This window comes from Azolla caroliniana, unplaced genomic scaffold, assembly GCF_043228905.1.
Source record: "Azolla caroliniana isolate FFs.n. ecotype wild unplaced genomic scaffold, voAzoCaro1.0.p SCAF_11, whole genome shotgun sequence".
NCBI lineage: Eukaryota > Viridiplantae > Streptophyta > Polypodiopsida > Salviniales > Salviniaceae > Azolla > Azolla caroliniana.
Genome location: NW_028230446.1, coordinates 11045219 through 11063375, shown reverse-complemented (window position 1 = coordinate 11063375; position 18157 = coordinate 11045219). Strand labels below are relative to the sequence as shown.

The 18157-nt window shown below is 36.1% G+C and overlaps 1 protein-coding gene across 8 annotated transcripts in view; it reads right to left on the bottom strand.

Annotated features, from left to right (window-relative positions):
* Positions 1–16821, bottom strand: part of LOC147857770 (myosin-11-like) — a 30874-nt gene extending 14053 nt beyond the window's left edge. For 2 of the 8 annotated variants that reach the window (XR_015530428.1, XR_015530429.1), the window contains exons 1-15: positions 16667–16818; positions 15641–15847; positions 15421–15512; positions 6549–6683; positions 6337–6480; positions 4559–4704; positions 4324–4489; positions 4129–4187; positions 2931–3087; positions 2705–2854; positions 2484–2620; positions 1202–1348; positions 558–659; positions 410–467; positions 190–291 (exon numbers count right to left, since the gene is read on the bottom strand). Coding sequence is in view for 6 of the 8 variants with exons in the window: in XM_087326770.1 (XP_087182896.1) it covers positions 190–291; positions 410–467; positions 558–659; positions 1202–1348; positions 2484–2620; positions 2705–2854; positions 2931–3087; positions 4129–4187; positions 4324–4489; positions 4559–4704; positions 6337–6480; positions 6549–6683; positions 15421–15512; positions 15641–15845 (1800 nt within the window). In the remaining 2 variants the exon portion in view is untranslated. Of the gene's footprint in view, positions 1–189; positions 292–409; positions 468–557; positions 660–1201; positions 1349–2483; positions 2621–2704; positions 2855–2930; positions 3088–4128; positions 4188–4323; positions 4490–4558; positions 4705–6336; positions 6481–6548; positions 6684–15420; positions 15513–15640; positions 15871–16666 lie in introns of those variants that run through there. The other 6 variants (XM_087326764.1, XM_087326766.1, XM_087326770.1 and 3 more) reach the window with 5 other exon arrangements.
* Positions 16822–18157: the final 1336 nt, after the last annotated feature.

Genomic DNA, 18157 nt, shown 5'->3' with positions numbered 1-18157 from the left:
ATGTATGTATTATTATAGCAATTTCTCACATTTTTCCTCATTTCATCTACACGGTTCAGGATTTATCACTTCCTCAAGATGTTGTCTCATAATTGTTCCTTGAAAACATTAACATCATGAATTTCTACCAACCAGTAAGTTGATATCTCTTTTCAAAACAATCGTAGTAAAAAAAACAATTATTTTCACCTTCTCAATCAGCTCCAAGACATCTTGATTATCAATATACTCGATGTAATTCCAATCGATACCTTCATTACTATACTCTTCTTGTTCCAGTTTTAATGCATGCTGCAGCAAGTTAACGTTATCTGTTATTAAATTTCAGTGATCATCATCATGACTTAAAAGTAAACTAATCATCTAATATTTAAATGTAAGGAGTAATACAATTCAGACTAGAGCTCACCTCGTTGAAATGTTGTTGCAGCTTCTCATTCGCCAAATTTATGCAAAATTGCTCAAAGCTGGGTATATTGCCATATCAGTGTCTTATTTATGGTATCATCAATAAACCAAGTCATAAAAAGCGTAAAAGTTGAAGCACATCGGGTTACCTGTTATTTGGAAAACTCTCAAAGCCATATATATCTAGAAGTCCAATTTGAGCTTGTGATTCCATGTCCTGACCAATCGACTTGTTGATTTTGTCAACTAGCCTACAAGATTAACAAATGAAATCTCTAGATCTCTAGCGTATATTAGAAAAATTTAGAAACACACTTCCCCATTTATGTAGGAGTTTTTGCAGCTTTAATGAATTTCTCAATAATAGACCTGGACATATTTCAGTAGCAATGTATCTTGGATAGAAGCTTAAACTGTGAAAATATGCAATCTTAGTGCTTTTTAACAAAGCTAGATGTTAGATGCAATGCATGCCCTGGAAACTCTTCTCACATAGATACATGACCCTTTGTATGCATTAGTTTTTTATTAATCAACCTACAATCCACCACCTCATATGCTAGAACCAATGGCTGGGATGCGTTCATTTGTATCATGTGCCAAATTTTTGTAGGTTATCTTGCATGCATAATACATTCATGTTCAGGCTGTTAAGCCTTTCTGGACAAGTCACAAGTCACAAAACAACATAGCTCCCTCATAGGAAGAGCCCTCATGTAATCTAAACAAACACATGTATGTGTGATGTGTAAAAGAATAGAATCAGTTCTAATACCAAGAAGAGTAGTCTCACCAGTCAAATAAATGAGAATATATTGTTTTTGACAATGCATCCCTGTTAGTTATAGCTGTCTCAGGATCCAACATTTTTTTTATCACTTCCCCATGAGCAATAATGACCCGTGTACATAAGGTATCCTTCAAGTTCTCAGCATTGCACCTGAATTTTGATCAAGAAGCATATTCATAAGTCAGGATGAATAAAAAGAAGCTTTTTAAGTTTTATGCCATCACAACTTGTTCTATTAAATATCTTTGCATTACGACCCACAAATAGCAGTCTTACACTTGATGAACATAATTCTCATTTCGTAAATAATACCTTTGACATGGGTTGTAGGAAAGGTGTAAACCAACAAACGGGAGACAGACATATACTAGATTGAATTGCTGCAGTAGATCAGAAGCATTTTTCTCAAGAACACAATCAAGATGAGAGTTTGGTGAATATCCTCCAATGCATGGCAATCATATGGATACTCTTAACCCATGCCACACAACCCTAGTGTGGATGGATCTAGAAAACTCTACATTTTCATTATTATAACCCATACACAGCCTACCTCAAACCTTGAAGTGAATAGAAGACAGTTTTCCTTAGATACAAAATCGATTTCCAAGGAGCCTGCATTATTCCATTGACTACTCACAGAGTGGAAGCCATTGTGCCTGACAATCACTATAAGCTCAATTTGCGAAGCTGCATGATTGCTGTGCAACATTTTCATTTTCTTTGCATTAGATACCAGGAAGCATTTTCTAGAGTATAGTGGCATCCATCAGAAAATGCAATGGCCAGCTTGATCCCTTTGACATTTTGTAGCATGAGAGATGGTCTAAGGTACTGTCCTGAAATATTAGGCTAAAAAGGGCTGACCTGAATTGTAAAGTTCGTATGTAAATTCTTTTTTAAATTCTTCAGGTCTTCATTGTGCACCTATAAATATATATATATATATATATATTATCATATGTGTGTCCAATTTGAATTCCTTAACTTGTATAGCATTGTAATATGCTACAGAAATTTCAAAAAACTCTGGTAGAAATTATAAGGGGATATAGGAGAAGCATAATAATGCTATTCTTCAGTTTTTCATGAACCTAAGGTCTCCTAAGAACCATAAGTCTCCCTCTGTAAGCATGGAATGAATAGCACAGACACAGGGAGGAAGATATTTTTCATTATATGTCAATCATGCTATAGAATGCAATCATCTACATATGCTTTTGTGACACATAAATCGAAATGCAGAAATGCAGGTAGTGAAGTAAGGTATGTAGTTGTTACAAACATTAGTAATTCAGCCGCCGTTTGTAAATGGAAGTACGATTGATCATGCTTTGGTAATGATGAATCATGCTCTTTTCCAGGTTCAAAATCGATATTTCCCAAATGCAGTATTGCAGCCAATATTCTGAAGATGGCATCCTAGAAAAAAGTCAATCAAAAATTATGTCCAAATTAGTAAAAAAACAAGAGTCATATATACATGAATCATATATTTTACACAACCTGCTCTTCTGAACTTATTCCAACTATGGTCATAGCTCTTCTTGTTCTAGTGTACTCCAATCCATCATCCACACCACTTAGAAAAAAGCATTTGCTTTGATTCAAATAGTGAAATTTTCTTGGATCAATAAGCTTGTACTTTTTAGCATCCTGTGCAGTCGATAAATATATAAACCAATTATGTATATGATACAAATCATTGAAGTAAAAAAATAGATGTGCTTACTATAGCTGATGAGCAGAGTTGGTAAAAGCAATGGTAGTTCCTCTCTTCATTGTTTAATTTTACAACTCGAGATCTCTCAAGCAGATAAGTTCTGATGGCTGCACCAGAAATCCTTCCGATGGAATTGAATTGGATTTCAACAAATTTGCCAAATCGGCTGTGTAAATATAAGATTGAAACTTAACCACAGAAATGACGCTTGAAAGTAAAAGCAGAATATACATTTTCTGATCCAAATACAAGCGTAGATTTCTCAATATTTATATAAAAGGAAAATCTGTCTGTACAATTAAACATATCTGTCTGTACACATCTATGTATAAGATTAGGGAGAAACTAAGGCACGAATAATAACAATAGATTACGATGTAAAATCCAATGATAAAAGAGAAGAGGATACGTGGTAAAATAAAAAAATAGCATCACACTCAGGCCAAGGATACAGCACGAGCAATATTTTACATGTTTGCAGTTTGTTATTATTCGTTACTGAGTTTGAGCATGCAGTGTGCAGTGTGGATAGTGACAACCATTTTTCATTTATGATTAGATTATAGTGTAGTTACATTTATGATGGCTGGTTGAGAAGCATTGAAGATAATGTGCTTATTGTTATCATAGAAGTACACCATTGGCTATCCTACAGCCTAGGGAGGTGGGCACTGTATCCTTTAGGACACATACATATCCTAATAACAATGATTTGAACATGAAATGGTGAAATGCAGCCAGGGGAACATGAGAAAAAAAACTCAGATCAGTAGTGTTTGTGCCTCAGAATGGAAAATATTCCACTTTATCTTGTCCAATATGGAATTTCTTCATAACATCACTACTATTATGGAATCCATAGACCATTTACATGAAAATTGTAGGTCCGCTGGACGTTGACATTTATAAGGAGGTGAAGACTGCGCGCCAAAACAAAAACAAAATTGCATGATGCAGCTACTCAGCAGGCAAAAATGTCTTTCCCATATAAATTAGATCTCTTTTCCGTTATTTATAAGAAACATTCGTGAGGTACCCAAACAGGACTAGCGATAATGGCTTTTTATTTATTCCATCAGGTTCTACCTGGAACTGTGCTAGAAGACAAATCGTGAAATTTTAGGGTCTTTCTTTGTGGTGGGGTCAGGAAGAGTGTTAGCTTAAAACTTGCAAGCAATAAGGGGAATGCACACCTGTTCCAGCTCACCTCGAATTATCATTCCGAACTGTTTTAGCATTGCCAAATGCTTCAAGAAGAGGATTTGACTGATTCGTAGCCAACGCATAGAAGCAATCAAACACAAATCATTATATGAGATGTGCTTATATTTAGAAAGGTGAATCTATAACCATGCTTTCCTGCCTATACTCAATCCTTTGAAGAAACGAACTAACTCCTGACCTCAAGGACTTGTTGTTCCACTGTTCTTCCATCGTTGCCAGGTCTACCAGCTCTCCCACCCACAAAAGCTAGATATCGCATGATTAGTTTTGTCGTCTCTGTCTTTCCAGCTCCACTTTCACCACTTACAAGGATCACTTGATTCTGATTCTTATAAATCATAGCTCTATAAATTTAAAAATGAAATCAGACAATTGATTCAGAAAAAGTAATAACGTAGTACAAATCATAGTACCTGTACGCAGAATCAGCAATAGCAAAAACATGAGGACTCAATTCTCCAAATATAGCCCCCCTATATTGGTCCATCATATGTAAATCATACAAGTGCGGTAGCTTCATGAATGGGTTCACTGCAATTAAAATATTTCCTGTGTATGTCTAGAAAATAGTATAAAAAAAATTTAAGAAATTAAAAAAGAGATATAAAAAAGTCTACAATTAGAAATAAAATCAAAATATTTATAAGTGAATGAATAAACAAGAAAGAGATTATAACACTTGATCACTACTTCATGGGAGGGGATATTATGACGTGTGTGTTAGAAACCAATGAAGAATAGAACAAATGTGGACCCATTAGATATTGATCTATTGGCAACATCTAGTCTTTTGGACTGGGATGTTAAGCATTCCTTCATTTCTCAATTTAACCACATGGAAAGTTTGGGGATGGTCAGAGTCCAAGATATGGTCTTCCATACTCACGAGAGGAAAATGGCTAACCTGTTTGGAAGGGAGCAGCTTCAAGGACTTTGCTACCTTGTCCTTCCCCTATCTACTTGCACATCAGAGGTAGCATTGGTGGATTAGTCTTTTCTAGGCAGAAGAGTAGAAAAATGCTTGTCTCGAGTGGGAACACATAATGTTTATCATACATAATTAATTTGGAGCCTGCTTGACTACATGGAAAACTGTGCAAAGTAGTAAATAAGTTTCAGATATTTCAAGATGTATCAAAATTCTTCAATGTCATTGCTAGAAAATTGCAGGTTTGACAATATTGTCGATGCCCATCTAAAGTAATCATTAAGGAGGTTACTCACTACTATGAACGAGACAAATGCACCACCACCATAGGCCAAAAGTAAGCTTAAGATTAATCTCGGCCATTGAATTGAGTAAGGTTATTTTTAGGAATAAACACTTACATTTAAAAAGAGCATGCCAATCAGCTGCTAGAATTTTAATGAGCAACTTTGAATCGCATCACAATATACCAACTGACAGTTTTTATTTTAGTTTTTAAACTCATGATGACACATCAGCAGCTGGAATTGTGATGACTTATTCCTACGGTAGTCACATTCAGGATTTGTAGTTTTCATTCTCTGTATTTGTTTATCTGCCTTTTCTTGATTGCAGTTTATATATCTATTGTGAGATCTGGCCTAAACAGCTTAGTTTCAGGTTCTCATGATAGAACCACATCATCCATAGGCCACTGGAAACCAACAAAAGTATGGTGACCTCAAAAACATGTGCACAACAAGAAAATATACACTGTTTTGCTTTGAGAAAAGATATTTCCACTAATTAAATTAGTTCTAAGGAGAATATAGAACTTGCACATCTAGTTTCAAGTCGAGCAGGGTACATCCACCCAGAAAGACTGGGTGAAGAGATAATGAAGTCAAGTGATCTATGAACACAAGATACTACAAGATTTTGTTTTCTTGTTCAAGAATTAGACGCAATCCCAACATCCTTAGTCATGTGAGTTAAATTTACACATCTGCTAATATATAGAATATCAATGCTTAAAAACAATACCAAGAGAGAAAGATATGTTAGCTTACTTTAAAAGGCCAAACAGATTACAAAAATATTATATTACTGTGTTTTAATCTATGTTTAAAGAAATATATCTTGGTGTGTTTTAGGAGAGCAAACAAGAAATGACAAAGAGAGCATATTAGTGTGCTTTGATCTATCTTTACGAAATATAAGTTGGCGTGTTTAAGGAGACCAAACAAGTGATGACAAAGAGAGTATATTAACACAATTACTCACATAGATTTCATTCAACTCATAACGACTTGCAAGGTTATACAGAACCCCTGGCTCATGCAAGTAAGCTAATTTCGTCATATCATCTTGGCCTCTAGGAGAAACGTTCACATCCCTTAGATATACTCTAGAAATTGGTACAAAGACCTGCAACAAAATTGGAGTACATTCTCAAGTATGGTTCACATAAATTTTCAGCAAAATCTAAACATTACCATTGTTTTCCCCTTCTCAGTTCTAGCTATCACATGTTGGTTTTGGATATCCACTGCTTCAGCTGCAACCCATGCTAATTGTTCATCCTCGACCCATATCTTAGATCCTCGGCCAACATTTATGACAGCAGAAGGCTGCAAATATTTTTAACAAAATCGAAGTTGGATAAACAGAAACTCAGATAGTGTTAGAGATTGTGGAAGTCATCTATCATACAATATGCACAAAGGGTTATATTTTTTCAAATTTCTGTTTGTTTGTTAGACATTGATAGTTTCCATTGTTGTTGATATATCATTGTCTTCAATTCATCTTATTCAAATGTCATCCTGTTCAGCCTCAGAAATATATTAAAAGTCTGGATTAGCTCTTGAATATTTACCTTTTCTTTGACAAATGTGTAGAGAAAATTACAGGTAGTTTTAATCTATCTCAATCATAATGGCAGATATACTGTTTCATAAACTCTATGGCAAGAACATTCCATATTTTTAGTTAGTAAAGATTACACAAACAAGTGTATCATGTGCACACATTAACACACGTTGAACATACCAATGCCAGGATATCAAAAAATATGTACCATGACTTACTTAATTGTAAAATGTGTAGCCTTGAATCTACAGTACAGCACCCATCAGTTTGACAAGTCGTGTTCGTGGTTGAACTTTGAGGATAACATTGTTCGAATCATCAATGTTCTAATTCGAACCGCCACATTTTTACTATACTATACACATAATTATAGCCTGATGTTTCTTTGATTTGGTAATTTTAGAGTCACAGAGCAGGGGACTGATGACACCAAAGGCTGTATATTGCAAGTGAAGTTTAAGACAACTGTACATTCTTTGTGATGGAACTACAACACATCACGCAACTCATCTTTGAAGATGCATGCATTAACAGGTTCCCTTGCTACAGCAACACATTTGTTGGGATTATCAGCCGAAAGAATGAATGCATAATCCCTCATTGCCATTGCCAAGATACGGTTGGGTTGGGAAGGTCTTGGGATGTCTTGCCGCATATTAGCCATCAATAATCCAATCCACGAGGCAGTGGAAGACCATCATCTTCATCCACTGCCTTCACAATCAACATTTTACATTTCCACAAAATATTTGACTGATGATTTGATGTTCCGGTCATCATGTCATAACTACATCCTCTACGTACCCATGGCTAATTTTGGGGGTTTTTTTGGTTTCTTTCTTTCCCAATTTGGGGTTCAATAGGTCTCACTCACACACACACACATACACACAAAGAGAGCTTGCTCCCCGGATTTGTGCCCCTGTATTTAACTCTTTATTCTGAATATCATAGCTTTTACCAAAAAACAGAAATATAGATTTGCACGATTCGTCGCCGATAAAAAGGAGAACAATGTTGAGTAATTGAGTACTCCAATGGAACAGAAGAGGTGTGTGTGCATGGTGTGAAGCTTTGTCCCAGTTTATATAGAAACATGCTATCTATTTCGACTTACCAATAACTAGTCGATTGAGAGATTTTATTACTCAAGACATCTAGTAGATTGAATATTTACTTTGTTGTATTGAATTGAGTTATTCTAATGCATTTTTATCATCATAATGAGATTGGTAAGAAGTCAAAATCTCTCCCATTGAACAACATATTAACAGAACATGGCATTTCGTAGTTAGTCCTATTTTGAGTATTTGTCGAAATTTCTTGAGAAAATGAAAATCGGTGGCATTATTATTTGCATTGAGATACACTTATAAAGTAGTGAAGCCTTGAAGCTTTTGCCTTATACAATGATGTTGTCTATGTAGTAGATGCTTAAATCTCTTATATTATCTAGGTTTCTTGCTACACTACTCAAACCCATGGTGTCATGTGTGTGAATACATAACATGGGGTGTATTAATGTTAAAGTTTGTTCCATTACAAAGTTTCGAATCCATTTAGATTCTTTTAATGCTTCAATCATGGTTGTCTCTTGTTTTTGAAGAGAGCGCACCATTTGCAATCTTAAAAACACGTTGTATAGATATACTTATGGTTAAACCTAATGGCATAGGCTTCCAATTGTTCCATTATTATAAATCCCTCAATTGTTTATAAGCAATAGAAGTCTTTATAGTATGTCAAAGGTGATGGAGTGTTTTATTTGGATTATTAGTGTGTATTTCTTTAGTGTTATGCATAAAACTCTACAAACTCTTGAATGTAAAAGTTGGATCGCATCTCTCATACATGGAAACCAAGAATCATACACATGCAAGCATGCTTCAATGCTCATCTATCATTAAGGTATTTACCTATTTTTACAATCTTCTATTTCTTTCGCAAGTACCATCCTCAACATAGGGTGCCAAGTCTATGAAATTTTCTACAAAGGTAATCAATGTCATTGCAAACCAGATTTGACAATAAAGGAATTGAAAGGAGAATTTCATTTGTGCATATAGGAATTCTATTAAGAGTAGGTAGATCTTTTAAGATTATGTGTAAGATCACGATGTTCTCAACTCACAAGTGTAGAGGTTGTTGTACACCAATGTCCTATTTATGAGCAACATTAAGAAATTTGATTGGCTGTGAAATTCAAGTTGATGTTGCTTCGAGTCTTATACAATTGCAAAGCTAAAATAACCCTCAAAGATGGGAGACTAAGAGTCGGAGAGGAAGTGATAACGTAGTTGGAACCAGGTTGTTAGAAAACTATAGATGTTATGTGAGATTTATACCTTATTGGGGTTCCAAGTACACTTGGTTTCTTCAAGAACCCACTTATAAGAGATTATTCAGTTTGAGTGTAAGTCGAGGAATTAATGTACAAGTGCCATTTGTTTGAAGTGAGGTAAAATCTTGCATATGCAAAGAATAGTGGTATAAACCCTTCGTTATTGAATATCATTGTAATATCTTCATTTCTTGGATGTGAGGGTGTCTTTGTAATGTTATTTTAGCGTTTCATCAATTGTCATGTTTGTCGAAACGACAACGTGTAATTGTATCCAACATAGTTGGAATGTAACTCCCAAGAAAGAAAACATCACTCCTTGTTTGTATACAACATTCAAATTTGTTTGGCCATCAAATTTGACTTTGATTGTCAAGTATTTATTATGGAATTCTATGGCGGAACTATTTTGTGTCACCTCAATTGCCTATATAAGGTTCTTGGCAAGAACATGAATGTAATAACATTGAATACTTTTGTCATTGCCCCAATGAGTGGTTTCAACTTCAACTTTCAAGCATATCCCCAAGCCCAAACACCATCATCTCTAAGTTAAAATTCCATGTGGATAATTAAGGGCAATGATTGTCTAGAGTCTCAAAATGGAAATACATCATATTCCAGAATTTTAGATATATTCTCTTGGTGTCATGGTCTTTGAATGATCTTTGTGTCCTTTGTTTAGTGTGATACTCTAGTTCTAATTCTCCTTAATGTTAGTAGAAATTGCAAGTTAGGCACATGATCAAAGGATATAATGTCGAAAAAACCTCAATTATTATTTGTTGGTATATTAGTTAAAAAGATGCAAAACACATGGAAAAGAGAATGCATCACTAGATGAGCCCACTAGAGGCATTTCATCGCCTTCTAGAAATGATAGGAAACTCGAATGCATTACTAGATGAATCCCCTAGAGACATTTCATTAACTTTTAGAAATGATAGCCATTCTGAATTCAACTTATAGAAATGATAGGAAAAGATAATGCAACACTAGGTGAGCCCGCTAGAGACATTTCATCAACTTCTAGAAATGATAGGAAAAGATAATGCAACACTAGGTGAGCCCACTAGAGACATTTCATCAACTTCTAGAAAATGATAACAATCTAGGAGTTGCTATGTAGTTCTTCGTCTTTGTGAATTAATGGCGTAAACTCATTGATAGTAGGACTTGGATTACTAGAATGGGTCGTAATTTTATTGGTACCAATTTCCAAATATCAAGCAGTACAACAAGTAAGGTAGCCACTTGAATTACTTTAGGAAAAATGACATTTTCTACTAGCAAATTGGAAAGATGAGAACTATTTCAATTGAAGGAAAAAATCCAATTAATAGTTTTAGGAGAGCTCATACTATAGATGTTTGTGGACATTTTTGTTTGAGCATACTTTACATGTTTTGCACCGTTTAGATTGGGGAACTAATTACACATGTTGTCACCAAGATGTGGCAAGTTTTCAATAAGTGTCTATAGCATTTCATTGTTCCAGCATCGATGTTGACTTGATTCATGGGAGGTCCAATAGGTTATCCTCAAAACACATTGATTGTTACAAGAACTTGTCTCATTTTGGTCCCATCAATGATACCAAGATTTCATGCTTTCTTAAGAATCATCAAATAATTTAAAATTCATGGTATGTATTATTTCCAATTCACTTTTTTATTTTATTTTTGTATTTAGAAGGTAAATATGTTGACTTGTCTAGCTTAGTTGCTTGTCCAAACTAATGTCAAAATGTGTGTGACATTAAGGTTGACGTTAGCGTTGATTTTTTGCTTTCGGTGATGACTTAAAATGATGCCAAATGTGAATGGCCATAATAGATTCCATAGCTACAAGATTGTTAACCATTAAGGTTGATGTTAGTGTTAACTTTTTGCCTTTGGTGATGACCTAAAATGATACCAAATGTGAATGACCATAATAGCTTACATAACCACAAGATTGTTAATCTTCATTTAACAATTATTAATTATTAATCATTGCCCCTTGTAAATTGAAGTTTAATGTTGTTGAATTTAATTTAATTATTTTAATGCATTGTTATTAATGGAATGAGCTAAATTTTAGAAGTGATCGCCTTATGTTATATTTTGAGGAAGAAAAGGAAGGAATGAAAAGTAAACCTCAACTCATAATGATTACAATTATGTTATATATGGAATGAACTAACTTTAGAAAATATGTTGCCATATTTGCACCAATATGCATCATTCATTTTCCAACGTAATTTTGTCGTTTATGCTAAATAGAAGCAGCATAAAACACTTTAGAAATCCATGAAATGTTTTCTCAAGTGTAATACATATCGTCGTAGTTTATAATGATGCCAAGCTCATATGGATAGCTTATAATTATGTCAAATTCATGTGTCCTTCCATCTCAAAGGCTTCCCTCTTATTTCTTATATCAAGTGGTTTGAGGATGGTCACTCATTAACATGATCTTAAGTGAAGTTATAAAGATTATTGTCATGCAACCTCTTGTAAACTGTCAATCCATTAGAGAGAAAATCCATATTGTACCTCGGTATACCTATTTCTCACATGAATGAAGAATGTTTCTCACAAGAGAAACAAGTCTTAAATGTTTTTATAGGTTGATTTTGAGTAATATATGTGATTGCAATAAGTGATGAAGGAAACCTAGATTGTGGCTTGAGTTAGGATAATTTTAGACTCAATCTTGGGCCATTTCAAATGTTTTTCTCTTGGGATTGTTTTTTATAAAAGGTTATACCTTTCACATGACAACTCCAAACCAAGCAATCCTTGGTCTTCTTTAATCCTCTCATAAAGAATTTTCTTGTTATAGTCATGTGATAGGGTTTTAGTTACATCTACATGAACCTTTAGTCGCATTAATGCACAAGTATATTGATGACGTTAAATTCCATACTAGGCCTAATTTTAAGTCCAAAATTTCTATCACTATATGAATCTAAACAGAAATGTTGTTGAGATGCCATAAAAATGAGGTTAATTTTCTAATGAAGATATCAATTCGTCTATAGACGAACAATATTAGAGAGAGAGAGAGAGAGAGAGAGAGAGAGAGAGAGAGAGAGAGAGAGAGAGAGATGATGATGATATTTAATGGGCCTCGAGAGGTCAAAAACATGACCTACGTGGTCGCCCAAAAAGAATGTTACAAGAGAATGTCCCCTTTTAGTTGAGATGTCACCAATTGTTGCTCATGTAGCACAACTAGATATTACATTCTCTTTCTTTGCATACTTTGCATGGATAGGGGGCAACAACATGATACTCCCCTTAGATATGACAATGGCTTCATGCTAATATCCACCACACATTTTAGAACTTTTTACATCAAACCTATTGCTAGTAGATATTACTTACTGATTAGTTTAATACTGTCAATGGAAAATTGTTCATGGATGATTATCAATATGAACTTAGATAGCTCTTGCTACGCATGATCCCAAGCACTAAAGAAGGTCTCCCCATATATTGGGCAACCGGAGGATGCCGGTGAGGAGCCGGATAGGGACGTGATCTGGTAACTGCGACAAGCACAAGAAGCCCTAGAGTGGGAGATGGCGGTATCACAACAGGTGAAAGCATCACAATTGGAAGAAGTGAATTTGGGAACCGACGAAGAAGCAAGACCGGTGCATGTGGCCAAAGAAATGCCACCAAAGGAGAAATTGGCAATGGTCACATTATTGAAAGAATTCCAGGATGTATTTGCGTGGTCATATGAAGACATGCGGGGATTGGACCTGCAATTATATCAACACCAGATTCATTTAAGCAAGGCTGCGAAACCGGTAGCGCAGAGACGTTACCGGATGAATCCGAATTACGCGGCTAAAGTAAAAGAGGAGATTGACAAGAATGGAGACCGGGAGGTCATGGGTTCAACCCCTACATTCCACAGTTGCATCTAGTGAATTAAAAGAGATATGTAAGATGAAGTATCTAATAGAGAGGTGAGATAACTGGGTTTCGAACCCAGGACATAATGCTTGTGCCCAGATGGATGTAGCTCAGTTGGTAAGGTTGCCCAATGGAGACCAGGAGGTCATGGGTTCAACCCCTACATTTCACAGTTGCATCTAGTGAATTAAAAGAGATATGTAAGATGAAGCACCTAATAGAGAGGTGAGATAATTGGGTTTTGAACCCAAGACATAATGCTTGTGCCCATATGGATGTAGCTCAGTTGGTAAGGTTGCCCAATGGAACCCAAGATTGATGAAGTATCTAATAGAGAGGTGAGATAATTGGGTTTCGAACCCAAGACATAATGCTTGTGCCTAGATGGATGTAGCTTAGTTGGTAAGGTTGTAGTGTAAAAACTTACCACTAGGGTAAGGTACTTATGAAGAGAGATATCTTTTGTAGCGAAAGAAGGATAAGATGGGGATTATATTTGAACTTGATCGGAGGGAGATTCCCCGATCTATGTTTAAGCCTCCTTGTACAGTCTCTTTGTAATAATCCTACCGAACTAATGGGAAAGTAGCTTCATTTTGGAAAAGAAGAAGAAGATGGGGATTATATGGGCTCCATAGGATCCTTTGGCTACTCCTAGATGACGAGGTGTTGTTTTGAATTTAGATATGCATTTGATGGATTGAAAAATTCATTATTGATAGATGTGAACCATGGGTTTGGATGAAACATGGGGTGATGATGAGGTGTTGTTTTGAATTTAGATATGCATTTGATGGATTGAAAAATTCATTATTGATAGATGTGAACCATGGGTTTGGATGAAACATGGGGTGATGATGTGTTGTTTTGAATTTAGATATGCATTTGATGGATTGAAAAATTCATTATTGATAGATGTGAACCATGGGTTTGGATGAAACATGGGGTGATGACGAGGTGTTGTTTTGAATTTAGATATGCATTTGATGGATTGAAAAATTCATTATTGATAGACGTGAACCATGGGTTTGGATGAAACATGGGGTGATGACGAGGTGTTGTTTTGAATTTAGATATGCATTTGATGGCTAGAAAATTTCATTATTGATAGATGTGAACCATGGGTTTGGATGAAACATGGGGTGATGACGAGGTGTTGTTTTGAATTTAGATATGCATTTGATGGATTGAAAAATTCATTATTGATAGATGTGAACCATGGGTTTGGATGAAACATGGGGTGATGACGAGGTGTTGTTTTGAATTTAGATATGCATTTGATGGCTAGAAAATTTCATTATTGATAGATGTGTTGACAAGATGAACCATGGGGTGATAGAGTTAGGTGATGTGCCTAAATCTCAAAAGTTGTTAGAGTTTGAAGATGCTAAATGTTTGTTATTTGTCCCACAAAATATGGGTTTATTTGGGAAAAGTTGTAGAGCATAGCTTTATTGCATGGATTTTTATCAATCCTAAGATATATTATTCCTTGGGTGGATTGGTGCTTGTTACATGTCACAAGGATTATATTGTATCATCATTCCATGTTTTCATTTTTTTGGCTCTCGGATAAAAATAATATGGAGTGTAAGTCAGGGTGGTGGAAAAGTTATAATGTTCCATACAAACATATTTATTTGGAGAGTGATGGTTGGGGGCCTACCAATAAGTTCAGTCTTAAGCAAGAGAGGATTGGGATTTGGGACATGTTTCTTTTGGACAATTCCAATTGAAGATAGTGGATAGGTTTATTGAATGCCCTATTACTTATATCATTTTCAAAGTATTTATCGACAGATTTGGCAAGTTTTGACCCATTGTTATTTGAAGCCTATGTAATTGGTCTTTACTTAGTAATACGTATGTTCATAGTGGTTCAAATGATGAGATGTGAGATCATATTCCAATTCTTAGTTATATCAGGAGGGGTTACAACATAATTCGAATTTTCTTAAGGAAATCGTATTAGTAGCCTTTTAATCAATTATTGAACTTTCCTTTTTCCGTAGTCACCGTTTTCTATGTTTGACGGTAGGCATGGAGTTCAAGCATAATTCACATGGAGTTAAAGCATAATTCAGGATAGTATTCAAGGATATAATATATATAGATAAATAGATAGTTCTACTACTGTTTTCACAGGGAAAAAGATGAAGAGGAGATGTGATCTTCGATGTGCTCCTCCACGATGATAATTCACAACTCACTTTATGATAGAACAAACAAGAGGGGGAGGCATACCTGTTGAGAGATCTGGTGTTGTTTGATTTCGCAAGGATCCATGGAGGTAGCAGCCACAAAAAATAGGTTAAGGACAAGGTCTCTCAACACCTCTTCATGAGAAAAGAAAAAGAGAAACCATTTAATGACAGGTGATAAAAGTGGATAGGTGAGCAGTTGTGGAACCTTTGTATGGTTGAGTCAACAATATAATGGACAGCAAAAGGAAAAACTAGCATACCTGTTGAGGAATCAAACTGTTCTCTTTCTGAAAGAATTGGTGGCGATGGTAGCACCAGAATTAGCAGGTTAATAATAAGGACAAGCAAATCCACACTTCTGAAAGATAGGAGGTATGAAAAAGAGGCGTAAATTCCAAGTGCGAAAGGAGAAATGATGTATTCTCGATTAAAATTTGCCTTCGGAATCAAGAGGCTGCATTGCATCCCTGTTGATAAAATTTGTTGTTTTAGTTTTTTGCAAGAATTGATAGCAATATAGGAATTTAAGTGCAAGGCATCTACACGTGTGGTAAGAGAAATAAAGAGTGAATGAAAGATAGAAATTTGAGTGATTAATTGTTATTTTTGCAAGAAATCTGGCGATGGAAGCAATAAGGTATTCACACTTCCACATAAAGAAAGAACGAAATTGAATATAGTTTAGCTTAATGCAAAGGAACTCCGTTGAGAAATTGAACCAACATTGTGTGGTCGAGCAATATTTCTGTTGCTTTTCTTCTGCAAGTATCCATGCTGAATATGACTAGTAGAAGAAGTAGGAAGAACAGTACACAAAACCTCGAGTAGGGCCGATAATCAACAGAATGAAAAGGAGAAAGGAGCTACAATAACTGTTGAGGGATATGTTAGGTGCAGAAACTCTTTCCTAGCAAGGATTCATGGCGATGGATGCAAAAAATGCAGTTAGACCTCCAGCCCTACATTTTTCAGGAAGAGAAGTAATCAGACAACTTCTTAAACCTTGTGCACTGAGATCAATCAACGGAACGAATAATCCGTTGAAGAGGAAAGAAGAAGGTCTCCGGTATACTTAAATCTAGGGAAAGGAATCTACCGCTCTTAAAACCTTACGTACTTCATCAATCAGAAAATGGAGCAATGTGTGTGTGTGTGTGTGTGTGTGTGTGTGTGTGTGTGTGTTGAGTAACGTTCTTCTGCTGCTTCACTCCATTGCCATGAATTCTCTCAGAAAACAGCAACAGGTATATTGATCAAATGACAAAAGAAAAAGGAGGAATACATACCGGTTGGTTATATGGCCAATATCTTCTGCAAAAATCCATGGCAAATTATTTGGATGCAGTAGGGGAAAAGGAAGAGGAAGAACTAATTCTCTGCAAGAATTCATGGAAAATGAAATGGATATTGCAGAAGTTTCAGAGAGCAGAAAGAAGAAGGACGACTATTTTCTTCTGCAAGAATCCTCAGCGAAGGATATGGACATTGCGGAAGGATGGATAGATGGAACTTTGCAGGAGATCGATCGAAAGGAAGTGTGTGTGTATAGATATATGTATTTGGATGGGAAGAGGAAGGAAAAAAGAGAGGAAAGGAGGAGCAGCGCATCAGGAGGAGGAAGCAGCAGTGACAATCAAATCATGAGCCTTGGAAAAGCAAAAGGGTGGCAACAGTTAAAAGAAGAGGAAGAAGAAGAAAAGAGACTTTCTTTGGGAGGGGGGATGAGGTCATGGGGCCGGGTGTCCGTCAGTCTGTCCGCCCGTCCATCCATGCAAACCCACTATGTACTCAATATGCTCGCTTTGTCGGCCCGACCCATATTTCGATCGCCCGCTACTGTCCGCCCATCCATCCACGCAAACACACTACTATGTGCTCACCCTGCTCGCTCTGTCGGCCCAACCAACATTTCGGTTGCCCGATTATGCTCCTACACCTTTGTAGATGTATCGTGCCACGAAACATCAAAATGAGACTCCCGTCAGCTTAGAACGTCAAAGAGCTCCTTCGCACGTCTGTCCATATGCCAATCACATGAACCACTTTGAAACACTCGCTTTAAAGCTTACCTACATTGCGACTAACAACACCCACCACCACCACCTCCACAACAACAACAACAACAACAAACAAACAAACAACAAAGAAAATAACAAGTGCTTGCCTCGTGGAAGCTTGTGTGCAAGCAAGAAGTTAGCCCCTTGTCGAACTTAGTCAGCATCATCAACCATTCGTGAGCCTTTTACCCACCCTGAGGTTTCCCCACATAGTAAATGCTAAACCCCGACCCCCCATGTCAAGATGGTCGATAGTTTTCTCCCACCGCCAAGTTCTTTATAGCTCATTATGAAAGATTCCACCTCTGTAATCACTTGGGCACCCTTCCCTGGCTCTCTAATCCATTGCATTCATCTACACACATTGTTTCTATGTTGTGTGGATTTTGACTATTGGTACCTTGTGTTTATGAATGATCAAACTTGTTGAGGAAGACCATGCAGATTGTACCGGGCTTGTTTGCTACTTTTTGCTTTGCAATTCATAATTCTTTCAAGTTCTTTGAATCATAACATTGTCTCTTGGTCCACCACAAAATGTCATTGGCATGAAAAACTAGATTCTTGTAACATATGCAATCACATGGGAGTTCCTTGATTTCTAACATGTCCAAACATCTAGACATTGATTCATGTATGAATTCCATGCACTATGCATAACATGCGGCATCAACCTAAAGCATAAGCATGGTTGTCTACGTATCACCAAATGGCTTTTCT